Consider the following 19,367-nt stretch of genomic DNA (forward strand, 5'->3'; position numbering starts at 1 on the left):
TGGATTCAGGCATCCCCACCTGTTAGTAAAAAGGTATCGAGGTAAGGGTCCTTCGTTTGGTATCGAGTAACTAAACTAGTCCCGTGCATCCGGTGCAGAATTCATCCATTTTTTATTAATTATCAGGTTGTCATTGTGACAATAACTGTTGTGTCAGGTAACCAAAAATATGCTTTAAAGACGTGGTTAATTGAAATTGGTTCAGCTATTTAAAGATTGGTAATTGAAGTTAGCAAGGTTTTTTTTTAGTTACAGGCACTGTGACTGACTGAGACTCTCACTGACTGAGTTATATAGATGCTCAGTAATTACAGTCTGTCAGTCCCCAGCAAGCTATAAATTCAAGCTGTGTCAATATACAGTATAAGCAGAAAACTGACTTTAAGAATAGTGTGTTTTTCTCTGAAATGGAATACAGAAATTTTAAGGGAGTGGCTTTAACCGATTCATGACTCATATCAATAGGCCTATGTTTTTGCATCACTATTAGAGAATTAATTTTATTATTTCAAATAATGTTCTCAGTTTGAGATTTGATGGGTATAAAAAAGGCAGAAAACTTTAAATAATTTGGCAGACATCCAATTACAGTATCCATGTTTCGTCACTAAAGGTTTTCTTTTTATAAAAGGTTTTTTTTTTTTTTTTTTAGGCTAATATTGTTGGATGTATTCAGTAAATGGCTTTTGTGGATAGGTTTTCACCCAAATAGCCTGTTTCTGTTCTATAGACTTTGGTTCCAGAGCTAATTCACTCAAGATGTGAGAGGGAAACCTGTGATCTAATACAGATCTAATGACTAAGTTTACAAGAAAACACATTTATTCCATAATACAATATATTATTGAGTCATTTGAATGTGAAATGGCTGTAAACTGTACAAAGGCACCTCAGATGTCCTTGATACCTGCAAAATTACAGTTTAATAAAAAATTAGATGGCTAAGATATTACATAGGAGGTGACTAAGGATAATCTGAGTTCATACATTCCAAGTATTTTTCAGGTGCTATATGCCATTAGTTATACAATTATTATTCAGGGTGAGACAATTTGTGTGTGTGTGTGTGTGTGTGTGTGTTGTTCTGAGGTTGTTTTAATGTTTGTGGAAAGTGAACAGGTTCTCATTAACTCCTTATGCCCTGCCTGTGTGTGTTGCTCGGAATGAAAGGCTCGTTCTGATTGGCCGTCTGAACAGTGGCAGGGCTGATAAACCCCCAGGCTTCCCTGCTGTTCCACATCACTCTGCTTTACTCTGTGTATACGTGTTTTTATATATGTGTTTGAAACAAACAGAAAGCGTGTAAGGACCTACGAGAGAGAGGACTCTTCTGTTTGCCTGACACTGTAAGTACAATGAAAGCAATTAGAGGAAAAAGAGAGATATTATGAGCGTAACAATCGTTGAGCTTTTAGAACACAGTCCAGGTACAAGGTCCAAATAGAGGGCTATTATGGGATTTTGTAACTGCTAAAGTGGATTGTCTTTACTTTCTTTTTCTACATTTGATTTCATATTAAAATATATTGATTTATTATTTTTATTATTATTATTATTATATTGAGTAACAAAAAAACGAAAAAAAAAACACAAAGTCACTGTAACAAGTCAAATGTCAGCAGACTTTAGCTTTTAATCTATTTTTACAGCACCTGCTTCAGTACAATGTGACATGTCATAAAGATATCATATCTTGTCACACCATATGCTTTCGGAGGCTTATTCGAATCAAAATCTGACTGATAATAGTCATATAATACTTTATATGGATTTTATTTCATAAAATTCTCATTAGGAACATTAGGACAATAATTGATTCATTAAATGCTTTTTTATAATTTGCTGATTGCATTCCTAATATTCCTATCCTAATTCTATATTAAAAGTGCTTACAAAGTACAAAAATACATTACATTTTTGCAGGTTATTAATATGTTCATGCTTTGTCCTTAGATACTAAATCTATGTTTGCTTGTTTGTGTGCATGTGTAAAGATTAAGTCTAATAGTACTTACTGGTACGTGATCAAAAAGCCCAGTTACCTTCTAGATGAGTCATCACACACACACACACACACACACACACACACACACACACACACACACACACACACACACACACACACACACACACACACACACACACACACACACACACACACACACACACACACACACACAGCCAAACTGACACACTGACACATCTCAATCCATTTGTATTACGTGGATTAGTGTGAAGAGATAACAGGCATACAAATAATTAGTAGTAGCCACTGTCCCCGACCCTGCTGACAAAGCTCGTTTAGAACAATGATTTGATTGGTACAGTCTCTTTCTATTACATTTGCTCTAACAAATTCTAACTTAAGATCAGATTTACCTAGTACATGTGTCCTGTGAGGAGAATCAGTGCAATGAATTAAATCAGTAGAATTAATGTGAATTAGCTGTACCAGTATATTAATAACACTTTTGATGGCAAAGTTCATGTCAATGATAAACTATCATTTGTGAATTTTTAAAGTATGTATTTGGCAACATGTGATGTTTTAATAAGCAGAATATTGCTACTGAGGTGAAGTGACATACAGTTTTTGTATTCATTTTCAAAATTCGCACAAATTAAATCAATTTGTGCACTCCCCATGAAGTGCATTTCATGTTTCAAAATAAGCTGCAGGGTTATTATGGTTAACTAAAACTAAAACTATTGAAAATGCTTTTGTTGAATGAATTAGAATAGAAAACAAAACAAAAGAATAGAATAGACAACAAAAGAAAGGAAAAATATTAAAAATATGAACTGGAAAAAAAAACAATACAAATTACAAAAGCATAAATAACATAATAACAATAATAATAATAATAATGAATTTAAATGAAACAGAAAATATTTAAATGAATAAAAAAAGCTAATTCAAAATATTAATTAAACTTTAATATTATTATATAGTACTTAAATAATAATGATATGCTGTGGTATTATCTGTTTATTATTCTATGAGAATTCTTAAAATAAAAAAAATGGAAATAATCACTGACAGTAATGTATGGTTGAGTATTATTGTATCTACAATTACATTTCGTGTCCTGAACATGTGGCCTCTGGCTGTGATTTTCCTGTTAAGATACGGAGAGTCATGTTGACCCTGAAAACACTCATAACACTAATATAATTACACCTCTCCTTTTTAAAAACGTACATCAGTTTGTCTTTTATTCTCCACACTGAGAGATTCTACTCCTGTTTCAGTCAAAAACATGGACGCTGCAGAGTTCCGGAGACGTGGAAAGGAGATGGTGGACTATGTGGCCGATTATATAGAGAACATTGAGAAGAGACAGGTTTACCCTGATGTGGAACCTGGATATCTCAGGTCACTGATTCCAGAGGAAGCCCCGCAGGAAGCAGAGAGCTATGAGGATGTGGTCAAAGACATAGAGAGGGTGATCATGCCAGGGGTGAGTCAGTGCTGACCAGCTATGATACAATTGCTTTACTTTACTGTCATTACATACAGTGGTTTTCAGATATCAGATCTTGTGTGAAAAGATTTTTAATGACTTGAACTCTATGAAATCTATTTTTGAATGGTAATATATCAAACATATAATACAAAATGTATAAATAAACAAGTCAAATAATACATTATATACATTTATTAATGTAACACTTTAAAAAACTATCATCAGGAATATATATATAAATATATATACAGTACAGACCAAAAGTTTGGAAACATTACTATTTTTAATGTTTTTGAAAGAAGTTTCTTCTGCTCATCAAGCCTGCATTTATTTGATCAAAAATACAGAAAAAAATGTAATATTGTGATATATTATTATTTATTTCTGTGAAGCAAAGCTGAAATTTTAGGATCATTATCACACGATCCTTTAGAAATCATTCTAATATGATGATTCATTATCAAAGTTGGAAACAGTTCTGCTGCTAATTTTTTTTTCAGAACATGTGATACTTTTTTAGGATATTTTGATGAATAAAAAAAAAAAAAAAAAAAGAAGCTATATCTGTAAAATATAAATATTTTGTAATAACAATATGCACTACTGGTCAGTAATTTGGGGTCAGTAATTTTTTTCTTTCTTTTTTTTTAATAAAATCAATACTTTTATTGGTCCACAAATTAAACAGACAACACATTTAGTGACTTTATCACAAGACTTTCTTGTTATAGACAGTAGAGCTCTTGTGAAATCTAGTTGAATCTGTCTTTTTAATCTTTGTCCTTGATGGTTTACATTTATTATAGTAATTTAGAAAAAAAAATGCTATAAAGCAAGCTTTTGTCAGCATTTATCTTATGTTGTGTATATTGCACGTAATGACATTATGCCAATAATTTAAAATGATAGTCTACCAAGCAGTTAACTTATATGATTATGTGGTTATACATTATTTCAATGATGATGTAACAGCAAGGCAAATATTCATAAATTTGTATGATTTATCTTGTGCAGATAAAGATACTTTGTTTTACTAACAGGTGACCACATCAAGAGACCCTCAAGGTTTTCTCTCATTAGACATGCTCAAAGTCCACCTTTTGAGGGTTTGGAAGCTGATAGTTAGGAAATGAATCATTAAACTCTGACCTGGAGTAAGAGAAAATCCTCCCCCACCCCTTCATTGCTTAGCTCAGAGGAAAAAACAAACACTTTAATTCAGTTGAAGGTGTTAACCTTCCCACTGTGTCCAATTAGATAAATTTTCCCTTTCAGAAGTCTTGTTTTAATGGTTGTTTAAAAGTGTGAGCTTGGGCTAATGAATGACTCACAATAGGAAAATCCTTCAAGAGAGACACAGACACACAGTGCCTCAAGCTCTCTCCTCTGCTAAACACAAAGAATAATTTTATTTAGCCTTCATAATTTCATCTAACCTTTAACGTTCTGAGCAAAAAACCCTGATGTCACTATTACTGAAGTCATAATCCCTGTTCAAAAGAGCAAAGCTGAACAAAAATAGAACAACGAAGCTAAATCTGACAGATTACAGTCCATAGTCTTAGGTGGCTCTTTTGCTTGAAAATTGTATATTACTGTAGAAAATGGTTTTAAACATGATCTTTTGGTGTTTTTCATGAACAATGAAAACACATTTTAATTGAATGTTTCTATATTTTTCAGGTAACACACTGGCACAGCCCGTATTTCTATGCATACTTTCCTACTGCCCACTCTTTTCCTGCAATGCTGGCTGATATGCTGTGTGGGGCCATTGGCTGCATTGGATTCTCTTGGGTATGTCTCTCTCTCTCTCTCTCTCTCTCTCTCTCTCTCTGAACATACCTGTCTATCCATCTAATAAGCCATCTGTCTGTCCCTATTTTGAACCATCTATTCATTTATCCATCCTTCTATTTAGGTACCTGATAGTCTAACGCATTCTCATCCCAAGGCGTCATATACTGACCCTCTTGACATTTCGTCAACATCCTACGCATATGGCACCCTCTAGCGTCAATATGAGACACAGATTATGGGTTAAGTTTAGGGTTAGGGTGAGGGTTAGGGTTAGACCGCTAGGAGGCGCCTTCTGGCCCATTTTTATCTGCTTCTAATATTGACGCTAGAGGGTGCCATGTGCGTAGGATGTTGACGAAATGTCAAAAGGGTCAGTACATGACGCCTTGGGATGAGAACGGTCTGTATAGTCTGTTTGTCCATCCAACCACCCATCCATTAATTTAGCAACCTGTCTGTCCATTTTTTGCATTTATCCATTTAGTCATCTGTCTGTCCATCAATCATCCACCCATCTGCTTTTCCATCATCCATCCAGCATGCTTTTGCTTTTGCTTTTCCTTCTATCCATTCATCCAACCATCTGATTTTTCATTTATCCATTCGTTTATCAATCCAAAATTCTTCTGCATTTCCATCCATACATCATTCATCGGTTTTTCCATCCATCCATCCATCCGCCCATCCAATATTCACCTGTTTCTATCCATCCATCTATCCATCCATCCATCCATCCATCCATCCATCCATCAAACATTCATCTGCCATCTGTCCATCCATCCATCCATCCATCCATCAAGTTAGCCACCTGTCAGTCTGTTAATTATACATCTATCTGCTTTTCCATCCATCCATTTAGCAACCTATCGGACTGTTAATTCTGCATCCATCTACTTTTCCATCCATCCATTTAGCCACCTGTTGGTCTGTTATTCCTGCATCCGTCTGCTTTTGCATCCATCCACCATCCATGACATCTGAAGCGCTCATCTTGCATACTAATTCAAGATTTTATTTAGCAATAAATACCTTTATTTATTTCTGTAGGCAGCAAGTCCTGCCTGTACAGAGCTAGAGACAGTGATGCTGGACTGGCTGGGGAAGATGCTGAAGCTACCAGCGGATTTCTTAGCTGGTACAGAGGGCAGAGGGGGAGGGGTCATCCAGGTAATATAATAAGTAAAATATTTTATCTGCTAGTATTTCAAGTTTAAATAAAGATTTACATGGTATCACTTATACAGCGTTTTCAACCAAGTGTACATCTAAATTTGAATTTTAGATGCTTTCTTACATGTTCTAGCTGCTGCAAATTTAAAGGGTTCATATGATGCGATTTAAATTTTTCCTTTCTCTTTGGAGTTTTACAAGCTCTTGGTGCATAAAAAAGATCTGTAAAGTTGCAAAAACCGCAGTCTCAAATTAAAGAAGATATTCTTTATCAAACTTAAGACTCTGCCACGCCCCCTTAAACCAACTCATTCAAACACGCCTCCACATGTTTACCTCACGATGTGGAAATATTTGCATAATGCCGCCCAAATGTTCACTGTGTGATGCTATGTGTTTCTAGGTGAAGGCAAAATCACTTTTTTTGGCCTTCCGAAAGTAGATGCATTTAGGAATATTTAAGATTACTTACAACAGAACAGTAACGAATTTTATGGATGACCGTTTCATGAACCTAGGAGTTAGGAGGTAATTCTGACTTTGCTTCGACAATCATCTTGGTTACGTATGGTAACCCTCGTTTCTTGAAGGACTTCAATAGACAAATCTACTTAAAGTGCAAACTAAAAGAGCCACTGCACACTGGCATGCAATTATTGCAGCCAGCTGCTCATCACAGCGTGAGTATAATAAGGCAGCAGATGCAATGGATAACAGGTTTTTGCTGAGGAGCCGAGCCGGTGTCCCGGTCCACTCAGTGGTGTTACAGCAACCATGGTGACAGGACATGACGTCTCCGTTCCCTCCTTTAGGAAACGAGGATCACAATACTTAACTGAAATGTTCCCTTTCAGTTGGTCACTCTCGACATCACGTTGGTGACTGACGAATAGGGGTCTCTATCAAAGCACCATGGGTGGTGCTTCTTCCAGTGCCCTGTGCAAGCCACCTGCACCCCTATTTGGTGTAGGCCGGGGCTCAGAACAAGTAGTTCCACTCACCATTGTCAAAGCACTACCTCAATGAGTGAGATTGGATAACACTGGGAAACCTACCTGTTTTACCTGGAACAGGGAGGCTGTGGAAGCCATACCTTTCCCGAACGAGTTTTGTATATTGAGAAATCTGAGGTGATTGTAACCATCTTGGAGAGACAGAAGTCTGCCGGGAAACTTAGGTCTCAATTTGGAACCTAGCCTTCCACAGTTCTCACAGTATCATAAGGCATGGTGCCTGACGTTCCGCCACATCCAGCTGCCGAAGGTGGTGGAGGATCTCAACAGGGACTACAGTCTGGACACTCAGTTTTAGCAAGCTGACACTAAGCGGGGCCTCTCGGTGCCATTACCCGTTTAAGGTGAGAACACAGGAGGATACAGGCTGCACACGAAGGCTATAGAATCTAGCAAACATGTTGGGGGTTTAGGCATGAATCGTCGACCGAAAATGTGTGCAGGTTCCTTAACCTCTTGAAGGAGGTCAGTGCAAGCAGGAGTTTTCATTGAAAGAAACTTTAGCTCAACTGAATACAAAGGCCCAGCTGGGCCCTGCTGTAGTGATTTTAGCACTAGAGACAGGTCCCAAGAGGGTAAAGAGGGTGGCCGGGAAGGATTTAACCTCCTGGCCCCTCTAAGGAACTTGATTATGCTTACCCAAATATTTCCCATTCACAGGCTCATGGTACGCAGCAATAGCAGCATCCTGGACTTTGAGGATGGAGGGAAACAGCCTTCGCTCCAGCCCTTGCTGCAGAAAGGAAAGCAATTGGCCATCTCCGGGGGTCTTCTCAGTGAGAAGAACACCACTCGATGAAAAGGTTCCACTTCAAGCGTGTCTTTTAGACGGTGCTCTGGCTGAAGTGATGGTGTTTGCTACCTCCTGGGGTAGGTCACCTAGAACCTCCGTGTACTGTCCAGGGACCAGACATGGAGTTTCCAAAGGTCTGGATGTGGGGGCCAAGCAGTGCCCCCTCTCTGAGTTAGAAGATCCTTCCTCAGAGAAATTGGCTAAAGAGGGGCTGTCACAAGGAGCGCTAGTTCAGGGAATTAGGTCCAAGTGACCCAATGTGGCTCCACTAGCAAAACAGTTTCTGTGCAAGAAGGCTCACTGGGGAAACGCATATTTGCATATCTTCCTGAGCGGCTCCAAAAATGTCTCCAAATCAACTGGACCATCTGGGGATGAAGTCGCCATTCTCCTGGGAGCATTGCTTGAGACAGCTCATCAGCTTTACGGTTGAGCAGGCCCGTAATGTGAAGAGCACGAAGTGCCCTCAGAACCTTCCGACTCCAACGGAGGTGGTGGCGGGCGAGTTGCGACATGTGATGGGAGTGCAGATCACCTTGTCGGTTGATGTAGGCAATGGTTGCTGTGTTGTCCATGAGGACTAGCACGTGCTTGCCTCATAAGTGCCCTTTGAGACCGGTTCAAGGCAAGGCACGCTGCTAACAACTCTAGGCAACTGATGTGCCAACACAGCTGTGGGCCTGTCCAAACCCCTGAGACTGCATGCCCCGTTGTACGTGGTCCCCCAGCAAGTGGTGGAGGTATCTGTGTAAACCACAGCATGCCTGGAGATCTATTCTGGGGGCACCCCTGCCTGGAGGAATGTAAGATCTGACCACGTGGATTAAGGCTTGGTGACAGGCCAGTGTAACTTGGACCTGGTGAGTGCCACGTTTCCATGCCCACCTTGGAACTCGGCCATAAAACCAGTACTGGAGCGGTCTCATATGTAACAGGCCAAGCGGTGTAAGTGCCGCTGCAGCCGCCATATGCCCCAGGAGCCTCTGAAAGTGTTTCAGTGGGAACGTTGTCCTGCCCTTGAGTGTATTCAAGCAGGCTAGCACCGACTGTGCACCTTCCTCTGTGCTGTCTGTTTGACCATATCCAGTTCCATTCCACGAGAAAAGAGATCCTCTGCATCAAGAGTTTGCTCTTTTCCCAGTTGACCCTAAGAACCAACAGGCTGAGGTGCCAGAGCACCAAGTCCCTGTGTTCGCACAGCTGGAATAAGTAAAAGAATAACAGCTAGAATAAGCCAATTGTCGAAATAGTTAAGGATGCAAACACCTAACTCTCTGAGGGGACCCAGAGCCACCTCCCTGAACTTTGTGAAGACTAGGGAGACAGGGACAGACCGAAGGGCAGAACTCTATACTGATATGCACGCCCCTCGAACGCGAACCGCAGAAATGGTCTGTGGTGCAGAAGGATCAACACATGAAAGTTATGTGTCCTTCAGGTTAATCGCTGCAAGGCGGGACCAATGGAACCACAGCTTTACCCGCAATGGGGCAGTGAGGTGGAACACAGGGACCCAACTTGACAGCTTGTGAGCGAGTTCGAGAGGGGTGAGAGAGTGGGTTCAAGGCTCACCTGGTTCCACAGGTTGGCAGAGGGTGCGTGAGTAGGGCCTTTGTTTGACACTCTCAATCCATCCGCTGCTGCTGACTGGCGAAGGAGGAGGATGAGTGGGGTCCGGTGTTGGGCCGTCCTCAACTCTCCGTGCCCTCCTGGGACACAGAGATAGAAAAATTCTGATCAAGATTTCCAGATTCTCCACCTGGCCCTCCTCCCCCAAAAGCAGCTTCCTCTCTCTCTGGGTCACCCGTCCTGGGGCCTCTTGCTCTTCCATTCACCAGCAGGTTTGACAGGTGGGTTGGCCTGCTTACTCCCAGCTCCATGGCACCACTTGCTGGAGGCTGCTGCAGATGCGGTTCAGGAGCAGGGATGGACTCTGGGGTCCACCCTTGGCTGGGGCACTGCGACCAGCGGACGGATGGAGGCAGCAGCTGCCCACCTTGCAGAAAGTTGGACTGTCTCAGTCACCCTCATGCAGGTTCTTCAGTGCATTGGTCTATCGAAGCGATATCCCAATTTGTTGGTCACTGACTTGACTTCAAGAGTGTTTAAGTATTTGCTATTGACTCTTAAAATGCAGAGTTTTGCGTGTCATGTGTGTGTGTGTATGCGTATGTGTGAGAGAGAGAGGGAGAAAGAGAGAGAGAGAGACGGTTACATTACAATGGAGTCAGCTGTCTTAACCGTCTGTGGCTTGTGTACTGCAAACACATAAGAGATTTGACACTGTGTTTGTCACTATACTACATCTCTCTCTCTACGCTTCTCCAGAGGTGTGCGACCTCTGATATATACATATATAGATATGTATATATCTATACAAGTCTGTACAAGTCGCTTTGGATAAAAGTTTCAGCTAAATGAATAAATGTATTGGGATTTTCACGCACAACCATTTCTAGGGTTTACAAAGAATGGTGTGAAAAGGGAAAAACATCCAGTATGCGGCAGTCCTGTGGGTGAAAATGCCTTGTTGATGCTAGAGGCCAAAGGAGAATGGGTAGACTGATTCAAGCTGATAAAAGAGCAACTTTGACTGAAATAACCACTCGTTACAACCGAGGTATGCAGCAAAGCATTTGTGAAGCCACAACACGCACAACCTTGAGGCGGATGGGCTACAACAGCAGAAAACCCCACCGGGTACATCTCATCTCCACTACAGATAGTAAAAAGAGGCTACAATTTGCACGAGCTCAACAAAATTGGACAGTTGAAGACTGGAAAAATGTTGCCTGGTCTGATGAGTCTCGATTTCTGTTGAGACATTCATATGGTAGAGTCAGAATTTGATGTAAACAGAATGAGAACATGGATCCATCATGCCTTGTTACCACTGTGCAGGCTGGTGTTGGTGGTGGTGTAATGGTGTGGGGGATGTTTTCTTGGAACACTTTAGGCCCCTTAGTGCCAACTGGGCATCATTTAAATGCCACGGCCTACCTGAGCATTGTTTCTGACCATGTCCATCCCTTTATGACCACCATGTACCCATCCTCTGATGGCTACTTCCAGCAGGATAATGCACCGTCACAAAGCTTGAATCATTTCAAATTTTTTTCTTGAACATAACAATGAGTTCACTGTACTTAAAGCTTTGTGCCCTGGATGTGCATCCCACAAATTTCCATCAACTGCAAGATGCTATCCTATCGATATGGGCCAGCATTTCTAAAGAATGCTTTCAGCACCTTGTTGAATCAATGCCAAGTAGAATTGGGCAGTTCTGAAGGCGAAAGGGGGTCAAACACAGTATTAGTATGGTGTTCCTAATAATCCTTTAGGTAAATGTATTTTCAGTTTATCTAGAAATACAATGGAAATACCTAAAATTTGGAAAGTAGCCATTGAGCAATTTTCATAAGAGTGGTGAAAAAACAGATCCAAATTCAAATCTCAAAAAAAAAAAAAAGTTCCCAAATCTCAGTTTTGCCTTGTGTTGCAAACGTGATGGAAAAACGAATTAATAAGCAATTGATTGGGTTTCTTAATACAAATAACACCTTATCTAAAGTTAAATCTGGATTTCGTTTTGTACTACAGCAGTTGTAAAAGTTATGAATGATATCTATAACGTATTAGAAACCCAACAATTTTGTGCAGCTATTTTTTGACCTTGCTAAAGCTTTCAATACAGCTGATCATTCTATATTATTATCCAGATTACACAGTATTGTTGTGTCTAAATTAACCCTATCTTGGTTATCTTGGTTAACTATTTATTTAAAAGATCCAATATGTAAAGATTCACCAACAATTATTGGAACCATAAACTATCAATAAAGAGGTCCCTTTGGGCTCTGTGTTAGCACCAACCCTGTTTCCAATCAACATTTATATTATTTCTCAGGTTATCAGTAGTCATAAAACGTCTCAAGGTTACGTATGTAACCCTAGTTCCTTGAAGGAATGAGACGCTGCGTCGAAACGCTTTTGGGGAACGTCCCTGACGAGACCGACTCTGAATATCGTGTGCAATCAGTCAATCGGAAAGGCGTGACGTCACGGGCGGGGTGACGTAGCGACCAGGAAGCTATAAAAGCACGTGCCGTGCAGCTGGCTTCAGCTTCGAGTAGGGAAGCAAGCGCCGGCAGGGGTGCCGGGAGTATGGCTCTGCGACGCAGCGTCTCATTCCTTCAAGGAACTAGGGTTACATACGTAACCTTGAGACGTTCCTTTTCAGGAACTCGAGCTGCGTCGAAACGCTTTTGGGGAACGATGTGCCCACGCTGCCAGACTTCCAAATCCCTGCCTAGTGTGTAGTCAAAAGAGCACAGCTAAGACGAGAGAACAGAAGAGCCCGGCGTGGCTCGCATGTCAAGATCGTAAAGAGAGCCTGGCTTGTAAAAACTCCAGAACTGTACCAACTGGGCAGTCTGCTGGGTCAAGCTGGCGGTCTCTGCACCATGAAGTGAAGAGCTTCCACTTCAGGGCGTACAGTTTCCTCGTAGAGGGAGCTCTGGATTGGAGTAGGGTCTCAACAACCTCGGTTGAGAGACCAGCTGCTAACAGCTGTGCCCCCTCAGGGGCCACACCCACAGCTTCCACAACTCCGGGCGAGGGTGAATTATCGTGCCCTGCGCCTGTGAGAGTAGGTCTGTCCTGATCGGTATCTCCCACGGAGAGCCGTCGAGGAGCGAGACTAGATCTGAGAACCAAACTCGGCCCGGCCAGAACGGGGCTACTAGTAGTAGATGGGCCCCGTCCCGGCGTACTCTCGCCAGAACTCCCGGGAGCAGAGCGATAGGGGGAAAAGCGTACAGACGAGGCCTCGGCCAGGTCTGTACCATAGCGTCCAGTCCCAGAGGAGCTGGATGAACTAGAGAGAACCAGAGGGGACATTGCGATGTCTCCTGAGTCGCAAAGAGGTCAACCTGGGCTGTGCCAAATACTCTCCATATCTGCTTCACCACCTCGGGGTGAAGCATCCATTCCCCGGGCCTCGGCCCCTGTCTCGACAGTATGTCTGCTCCCACATTCAATCTCCCAGGAATATACACTTCTCTGATCGAGAGGAGTTTGCCCTTGGACCACAGAAGGATCTGGTGTGCCAGCTTGTACAAGGGGCGCGAACGCAGACCCCCCTGGTGATTGATATAAGAGACCACTGATGTGTTGTCGGTGCGCACCAACACATGGTGACCTCTCAGGTCTGGGAGGAAATATTTCAATGCTCGATAGACCGCTAGTATCTCTAGGCAATTGATGTGCCATGTTAGATGGCGACCACTCCACAGACCGCGGACAGGGTGGCCGCTCATGACCGCACCCCAACCGGTGAGGGACGCATCTGTCGCTAGCGTTACACGGCGACAAGGAACTCCCAGCACCGGGCCCTGATTCAAGAACCAAGGTTTCCTCCACATGTCTTAGGCACGAAGGCACCGCCGCGTGACCTTGATAACTCGAAGTGGATTTCCCCTCGGGGAAAAGCCCTTGGACTTGAGCCACCACTGTAGGGGTCTCATGTACAGCAGGCCAAAAGGTATCACGTTGGACGCAGCTGCCATCAGCCCTAACAATCTCTGGAATTGTTTGACAGTGAGTGACTGGCCTTCTTTGACTCTCTCGACTGATGTGAGGATCGACTCGATCCGAGCAGGAGACAAGCGTGCCTGCATCGTGGTCGAACTCCACACTACGCCTAGATAGGTGGTTCTCTGAACTGGAGAAAGTACACTCTTCTTGGCGTTTAGTCTCAAACCCAGCTCCCCCATGTGTGCGAGAACGACATCTCGATGTCGAGCCGCCATCTGCTCTGATTGAGCTAGGATCAACCAATCGTCGATATAATTTAAAATGCGGATGCCCCGCATACGGAGGGATACCAGAGCCGCATCCATACATTCGTGAACGTGCGGGGTGAGAGTGCGAGGCCAAAGGGAAGTACTCGATATTGATAAGCTTTGCCCCCGAAAGCGAACCTCAGAAACTTCCTGTATTGTGGAAGGATGGATATGGAAGTATGCGTCTTGAGATCTATTGTGACAAACCAGTCCTCGGATCTGATTTGAGCTACAATCTGTTTGACAGTGAGCATTTTGAACTTCAGTGACATTACTGAGAGGTTTAGATGACATAAGTCTAAGATCGAACGCAACTCCCCATCCTTCTTTGGAACTATGAAATACCGGCTATAAAACCTGGACTCCCTGACTAGAGGAGGGACCACCTCGATGGCCTCCTTCCTAAAAAGGGTATTCACTTTTTGTTCCATAACCAGAGCCTGCAGGAGGCCGACTATTGTCTTTCCACTGTGCGCAGGACCCATTGAGATACATTGGCAGTAGTTTCCACGCTGCTAGCTAATGTACTAAGGGAATCAGTCTCTCGAGACTGATCTCTGGAGTAAGAGGCCCACCTCCGCTACGCTCACGGGCGGAAATAACTGAGTAGTGCTCGCTGGAGGCCGCTGCACCCTGAAACTCTGGCAGGGTTGGCAGACCCACCTCCCGAGGGCACTGAGGTGAGACGGGCACCGTGTAATGAGGTGGACACCGCTCTACCCCAGTAGGGGCTGCCCTCTGTAGTCGTGACTGTTTGTACGCGGAGGGGGCTGCTCCCGCCCAGCAGTCCCTCCAGTACATCTAACTTCATGAGTCTGGATTGTGATACAATACACATTGAAGTGATATATTGAACTTCTCGAAGTTAGATAACAGTCATTAGATTCCTCAGAATCTAATGCAATCCAAATTCCTCAGAATTTAGTGAAATCAAACAATCAGACAAGTAAACACGGTCTAGATTGTGATAAAGTACACATATAGTGATATATTGACTTCTCAGAGTCATATTCCTCAGAATTTAAAATAATCAAACAATCAGACAAGTAAACACGGTCTAGATTGTGATAAAGTACACATTGAAGTGATAGAACCAACTCATTAAATGGAGTTAAAAATAACCAGACACGCGGTCGGGTATGGAAAAATTCACATCACAACTGAAAATGATGTAATACACGCGTTGCCTCGACAGCGCGCGAATAGCTTAGTCACACAAACAATATTAATCCCCTCGGAGATTAAATAGCTGCTCACTAACGCTGCCCGTATAATGACACTGTTTGTTTTAAACTGTGCTTATGCAACTTGTTTGTGCAACTACAAGCTCCCCGACGCCCTCCGTGTCAATCTCCTCGGAGAAAGAAAGGCAGAGCGTCAAGCCCGACGCTCGGGGGGAAGAGCCGAAGCTCGGGCTTCCAAACCCCGGAATCAGGCAGATCTGGTGGGTACGGTAGGAGATAAGGACGTGCCCGTCTCCATACCTTCCAGCAGATCGATCTGCGAACCCAACGAATGCCGGTGCGGCTTCGCCTCGGCGAAAGCGGAACCGGCATCGCGAGGAACGCTTGCGAAGGCTCACTTCTCGAAGAGAGCCCTGCGGGATCGAAGCGTCTGCATTGGCATTCGTTCACAATGCGGGTAGTCGGCCCCCTCGAGAGCCGACTCAGCGTGCTTCGATCCCAGGCAAGCCACGCACAAACTGTGTGTATCCCCACTCGTAATGTAGCGAGGGCAGGGAGGAACACACAATCTATAACGTGGCTTGGAATCGCCCTTCATATGTTAGGTCTTTTGCTTTTGTTTTGGCATATTGAGCTGTTTTAGCGATCTTTTAATGGCTAAGGGACAGACAACAATAAATAGGACCAACAGGACAGACTTTGACATGCACACAGAGCGCTTGCTGACAGATTCGAAGCTGAAGCCAGCTGCACGGCACGTGCTTTTATAGCTTCCTGGTCGCTACGTCACCCCGCCCGTGACGTCACGCCTTTCCGATGGACTGATTGCACACGATATTCAGAGTCGGTCTCGTCAGGGACGTTCCCCAAAAGCGTTTCGACGCAGCTCGAGTTCCTGAAAAGGAACCTATATTCACCTATATGTGGATGATGTGTTTCTCTATGTTGTGGGATCGTCATAATGTATGATGACGTTTTAAACCAGTTACAGGATGGTTTTAATAATATTCAAGATGCTTTTAATGACCTGAATCTAGTTAAAAAAACACACACAAAACCAAAAGTAATGTGGTTTGGAAAAATAAAAATAAAGTCATCATAACTTTGGTTGGGGCGAAAATTAAGATAGTATCCTCTTATACATATCTTGGAATCTGGCTTGATAGCTCCTTGACTTTTACTACCCACATAAGAAAGTTTAATCTAGACTTGGTTTCTTGTTTCAAAATTGATCTGATTTTACCACGTCAGCCAAGATGTGTTATATCATGCAGCTAATGATTACTAATGCACCTTACAGTATTGCTCCTAATTGCGAATTATACTTCCTTTTGAATTGGATATCATTGAATACAAAACAAGAAATCCACTGGTATATTTTTATTTACAAAGTTCTACTGGGCTTATTACCTGAATATCTTTAAAAGTTGCTGAAACCTCATTCTAATACTATACAACTAGATAATCGTATTATAGTTCCTTGGCTAACCATAGGCACTTACTTTCTATGGTTAGCCAACTGAGATTTTATTTTAATTTTATGTGTTTTATGTATTGTAATATATGTTTGTATGGTTTCTCAGGAGATATTAATTCTCCTGTCAGGCTATTATTGAAAATAAGAACTTGTTCTAAATTTATTTGCCTGGTTAAATAAAGGTTAAATAAATAAATAAACTGAGGGACCATTAAGTGGGTCCATGTACTGCAGGGGGTCTATGGAGATGATAAGATATCATATTATCATAAGATTATATATATATATATATATATATATATATATATATATATATATATATATATATATATATATATACAGTATTTATTTTAAAATTCAAGACATGTCTAACTACTGTATGTGAATGCACATTAACCTTAATCATCTGTTGTTTTGCAAAGTTTGATTCATATTATTAACACAAAAAATTGCACAAAATTTTGGACATTTTAAACCACTTTAATGTCACCTGGGCAAACTTAATCCATGTTTACGGGCAATTTCTTTTGAACAATAACAAATATCAAACACATGTCCCACACAACAATTTGTTTGTCATTGATTTCTTCTCTAGGCCCTGCAAATTGTTATGTCCTGTAGAAATTGCCTTTTAAGACATCGACTACACATGAGAGGAGCCAGTCAGGCGGGCGTGCGTTGAGAGCGGTCTGTGATCATTTTGTCACTATGGATGTAGCAGTTGAGCAGCTGTGACCATTTATAGAGAGACACACGAAGCACAGCGTATGGAAAGCCCACTGATGACAGTTGGTTTGATGCTCTGTAATTAAGTCTGCTTTGGAGTGTTTGTGTCCTCCTACTGAAGGTTATTTATTTTTCCTTTTTTTTCTCCTCTCACTATGACAACAGCATTATTTTCACCAATAGCACACACTAATGAGGGAGTTTGTGGGTTTTGTAAGCAATGTCTCTCAGCAAAAGTGGGAATAGCAGAGAGGGGAGGAGAACAGGTGGAAGTAGAAGATATTTATCAAAGTACAAATAAGTTTTCATGTTTTTGAGTATAATATTTGGTACATCAGGCTTTTTATGCCTCATATCAGGAAATTTAGATTTCATGCTCATGGAGGAAAAAAGAGGGAAAACATATTTCAATCTTATTCAGAGGACCAAAAAATATGCAATTTGGTCCAGATGGTGATATTTCTATGGCCAGAAAAAAAAAAGATAAAATTCTGATAGCTTTTAATGTAAATCAATGAGATCTTTATAGCAGTAAAGCTGACAACTTAAATAAAATATAAACAATATAAATATAAAACTTTTATTTACTTTATACAAGTCTGTAAAGATTTCCTAGCAAAACATTTGCAATGTACATTGATCTGATGGAGCATGTTTAAAGAATAATATTTTTTTTTAATAAAAGGCCTTTTACCCTCTACAAGGATCAATCAAGGTGACAGACTGTTTTTTTAGCAAAGTTTTAATCACGTTGATAATTTAGAGGCTTTAGAAATTTGCAGATCAAATATGATACAGAAGGCTTCATAGGGTTAAATATGGTGAATATGGCATTCAATCAAAGACGTTGGAATTGAAAACGCAAGTGTGGCTACAGTTTTCCAGATAATCCCATAAAGTAAACTGAATCATTATTAATCAGGACGTGTCGGGCTTACGAAGAGAAATCAAAGACAGCTCGTGCCTTACAATGAGCAGAGATGATCTGTATTGAGGGGTTTTCGAGTGGAAGTCTTCTCATTCACTCATTGTGGACACACAAAAGCGCTGGAGAGCTGATGAAAATTCATCACTACTGCATTTACAATTACAATTATGATTGTTTCACTCAATGCAATATTTGAAATTAGGAAAATTATGTCTCAAGTAATATTAAACGTTTACCAATTGTGAAACCTGCTCAATCTAGACTGCTTTTGAATTTCAAGTATCAAGTATGAATAAAAATATTGTGTTGTTTGTTTGTGCAGGGCACTGCCAGTGAAGCCACTCTCATAGCTCTTCTTGCTGCTCGTTCCAAAATCATCAAACTGATCCAGGCTGACCATCCTGACCAATCTGAGACAGACATTATATCCAAACTTGTTGCCTATTCATCTGATCAGGTAAAACAACAATACTGGATGAAAGACTGCTGCAGGGGTATATTTAGTCTAGACTAATGACCTGCAAGATAATACACACAGGCACTGTGAAAATGGCGTCATGTCCATCTGTAAGTAAGAATGAGTTTCTGTTAGTGGGGATGATTAGCAAGAATTCTTGTTGAATAAAAATGTCAAACAAAGTGAAAGGGTCATGCAGTAGGATAATGGTGAAGAGCCACTTGTTTATGAATGTGCTTACAGCATATGTGTGTCTAACAGGAAAACATGAATATTTGGTTATGTTTTTTAAAACAATCAGAATCAGAATTTGTTTTATTCGCCAGGTGTGTGCAAACACACAAGGAATTTGTTGTGTGTGTTTTTAGGGTGCTCCCATTACATACAGTACATACAGGCATGCATATATACATATACATCTGACATGAGAACAGAAAAAAAACATTTAAATAGTAATACTGTACTTAACAATAAATTATAATAATGTGTATGAAATGAATCTGGAACAG

At 41.4% G+C, this 19,367-nt stretch overlaps 1 protein-coding gene across 1 annotated transcript in view; it reads left to right on the forward strand.

The window, feature by feature from the left end:
* The first annotated feature begins 1,227 nt into the window (after nt 1-1,227).
* The window catches only part of ddc (dopa decarboxylase), a 34,599-nt gene continuing 16,459 nt past the window's right edge, over nt 1,228-19,367 (forward strand). The window contains exons 1-5 of the mRNA XM_059567348.1: nt 1,228-1,346; nt 3,253-3,461; nt 5,151-5,264; nt 6,315-6,434; nt 18,724-18,858. Coding sequence (XP_059423331.1) covers nt 3,261-3,461; nt 5,151-5,264; nt 6,315-6,434; nt 18,724-18,858 — 570 coding nt within the window. The 5' untranslated portion in view covers nt 1,228-1,346; nt 3,253-3,260. The remainder of the gene's footprint in view (nt 1,347-3,252; nt 3,462-5,150; nt 5,265-6,314; nt 6,435-18,723; nt 18,859-19,367) is intronic.

This window comes from Carassius carassius, chromosome 15 (assembly GCF_963082965.1).
Source record: "Carassius carassius chromosome 15, fCarCar2.1, whole genome shotgun sequence".
Lineage (NCBI taxonomy): Eukaryota > Metazoa > Chordata > Actinopteri > Cypriniformes > Cyprinidae > Carassius > Carassius carassius.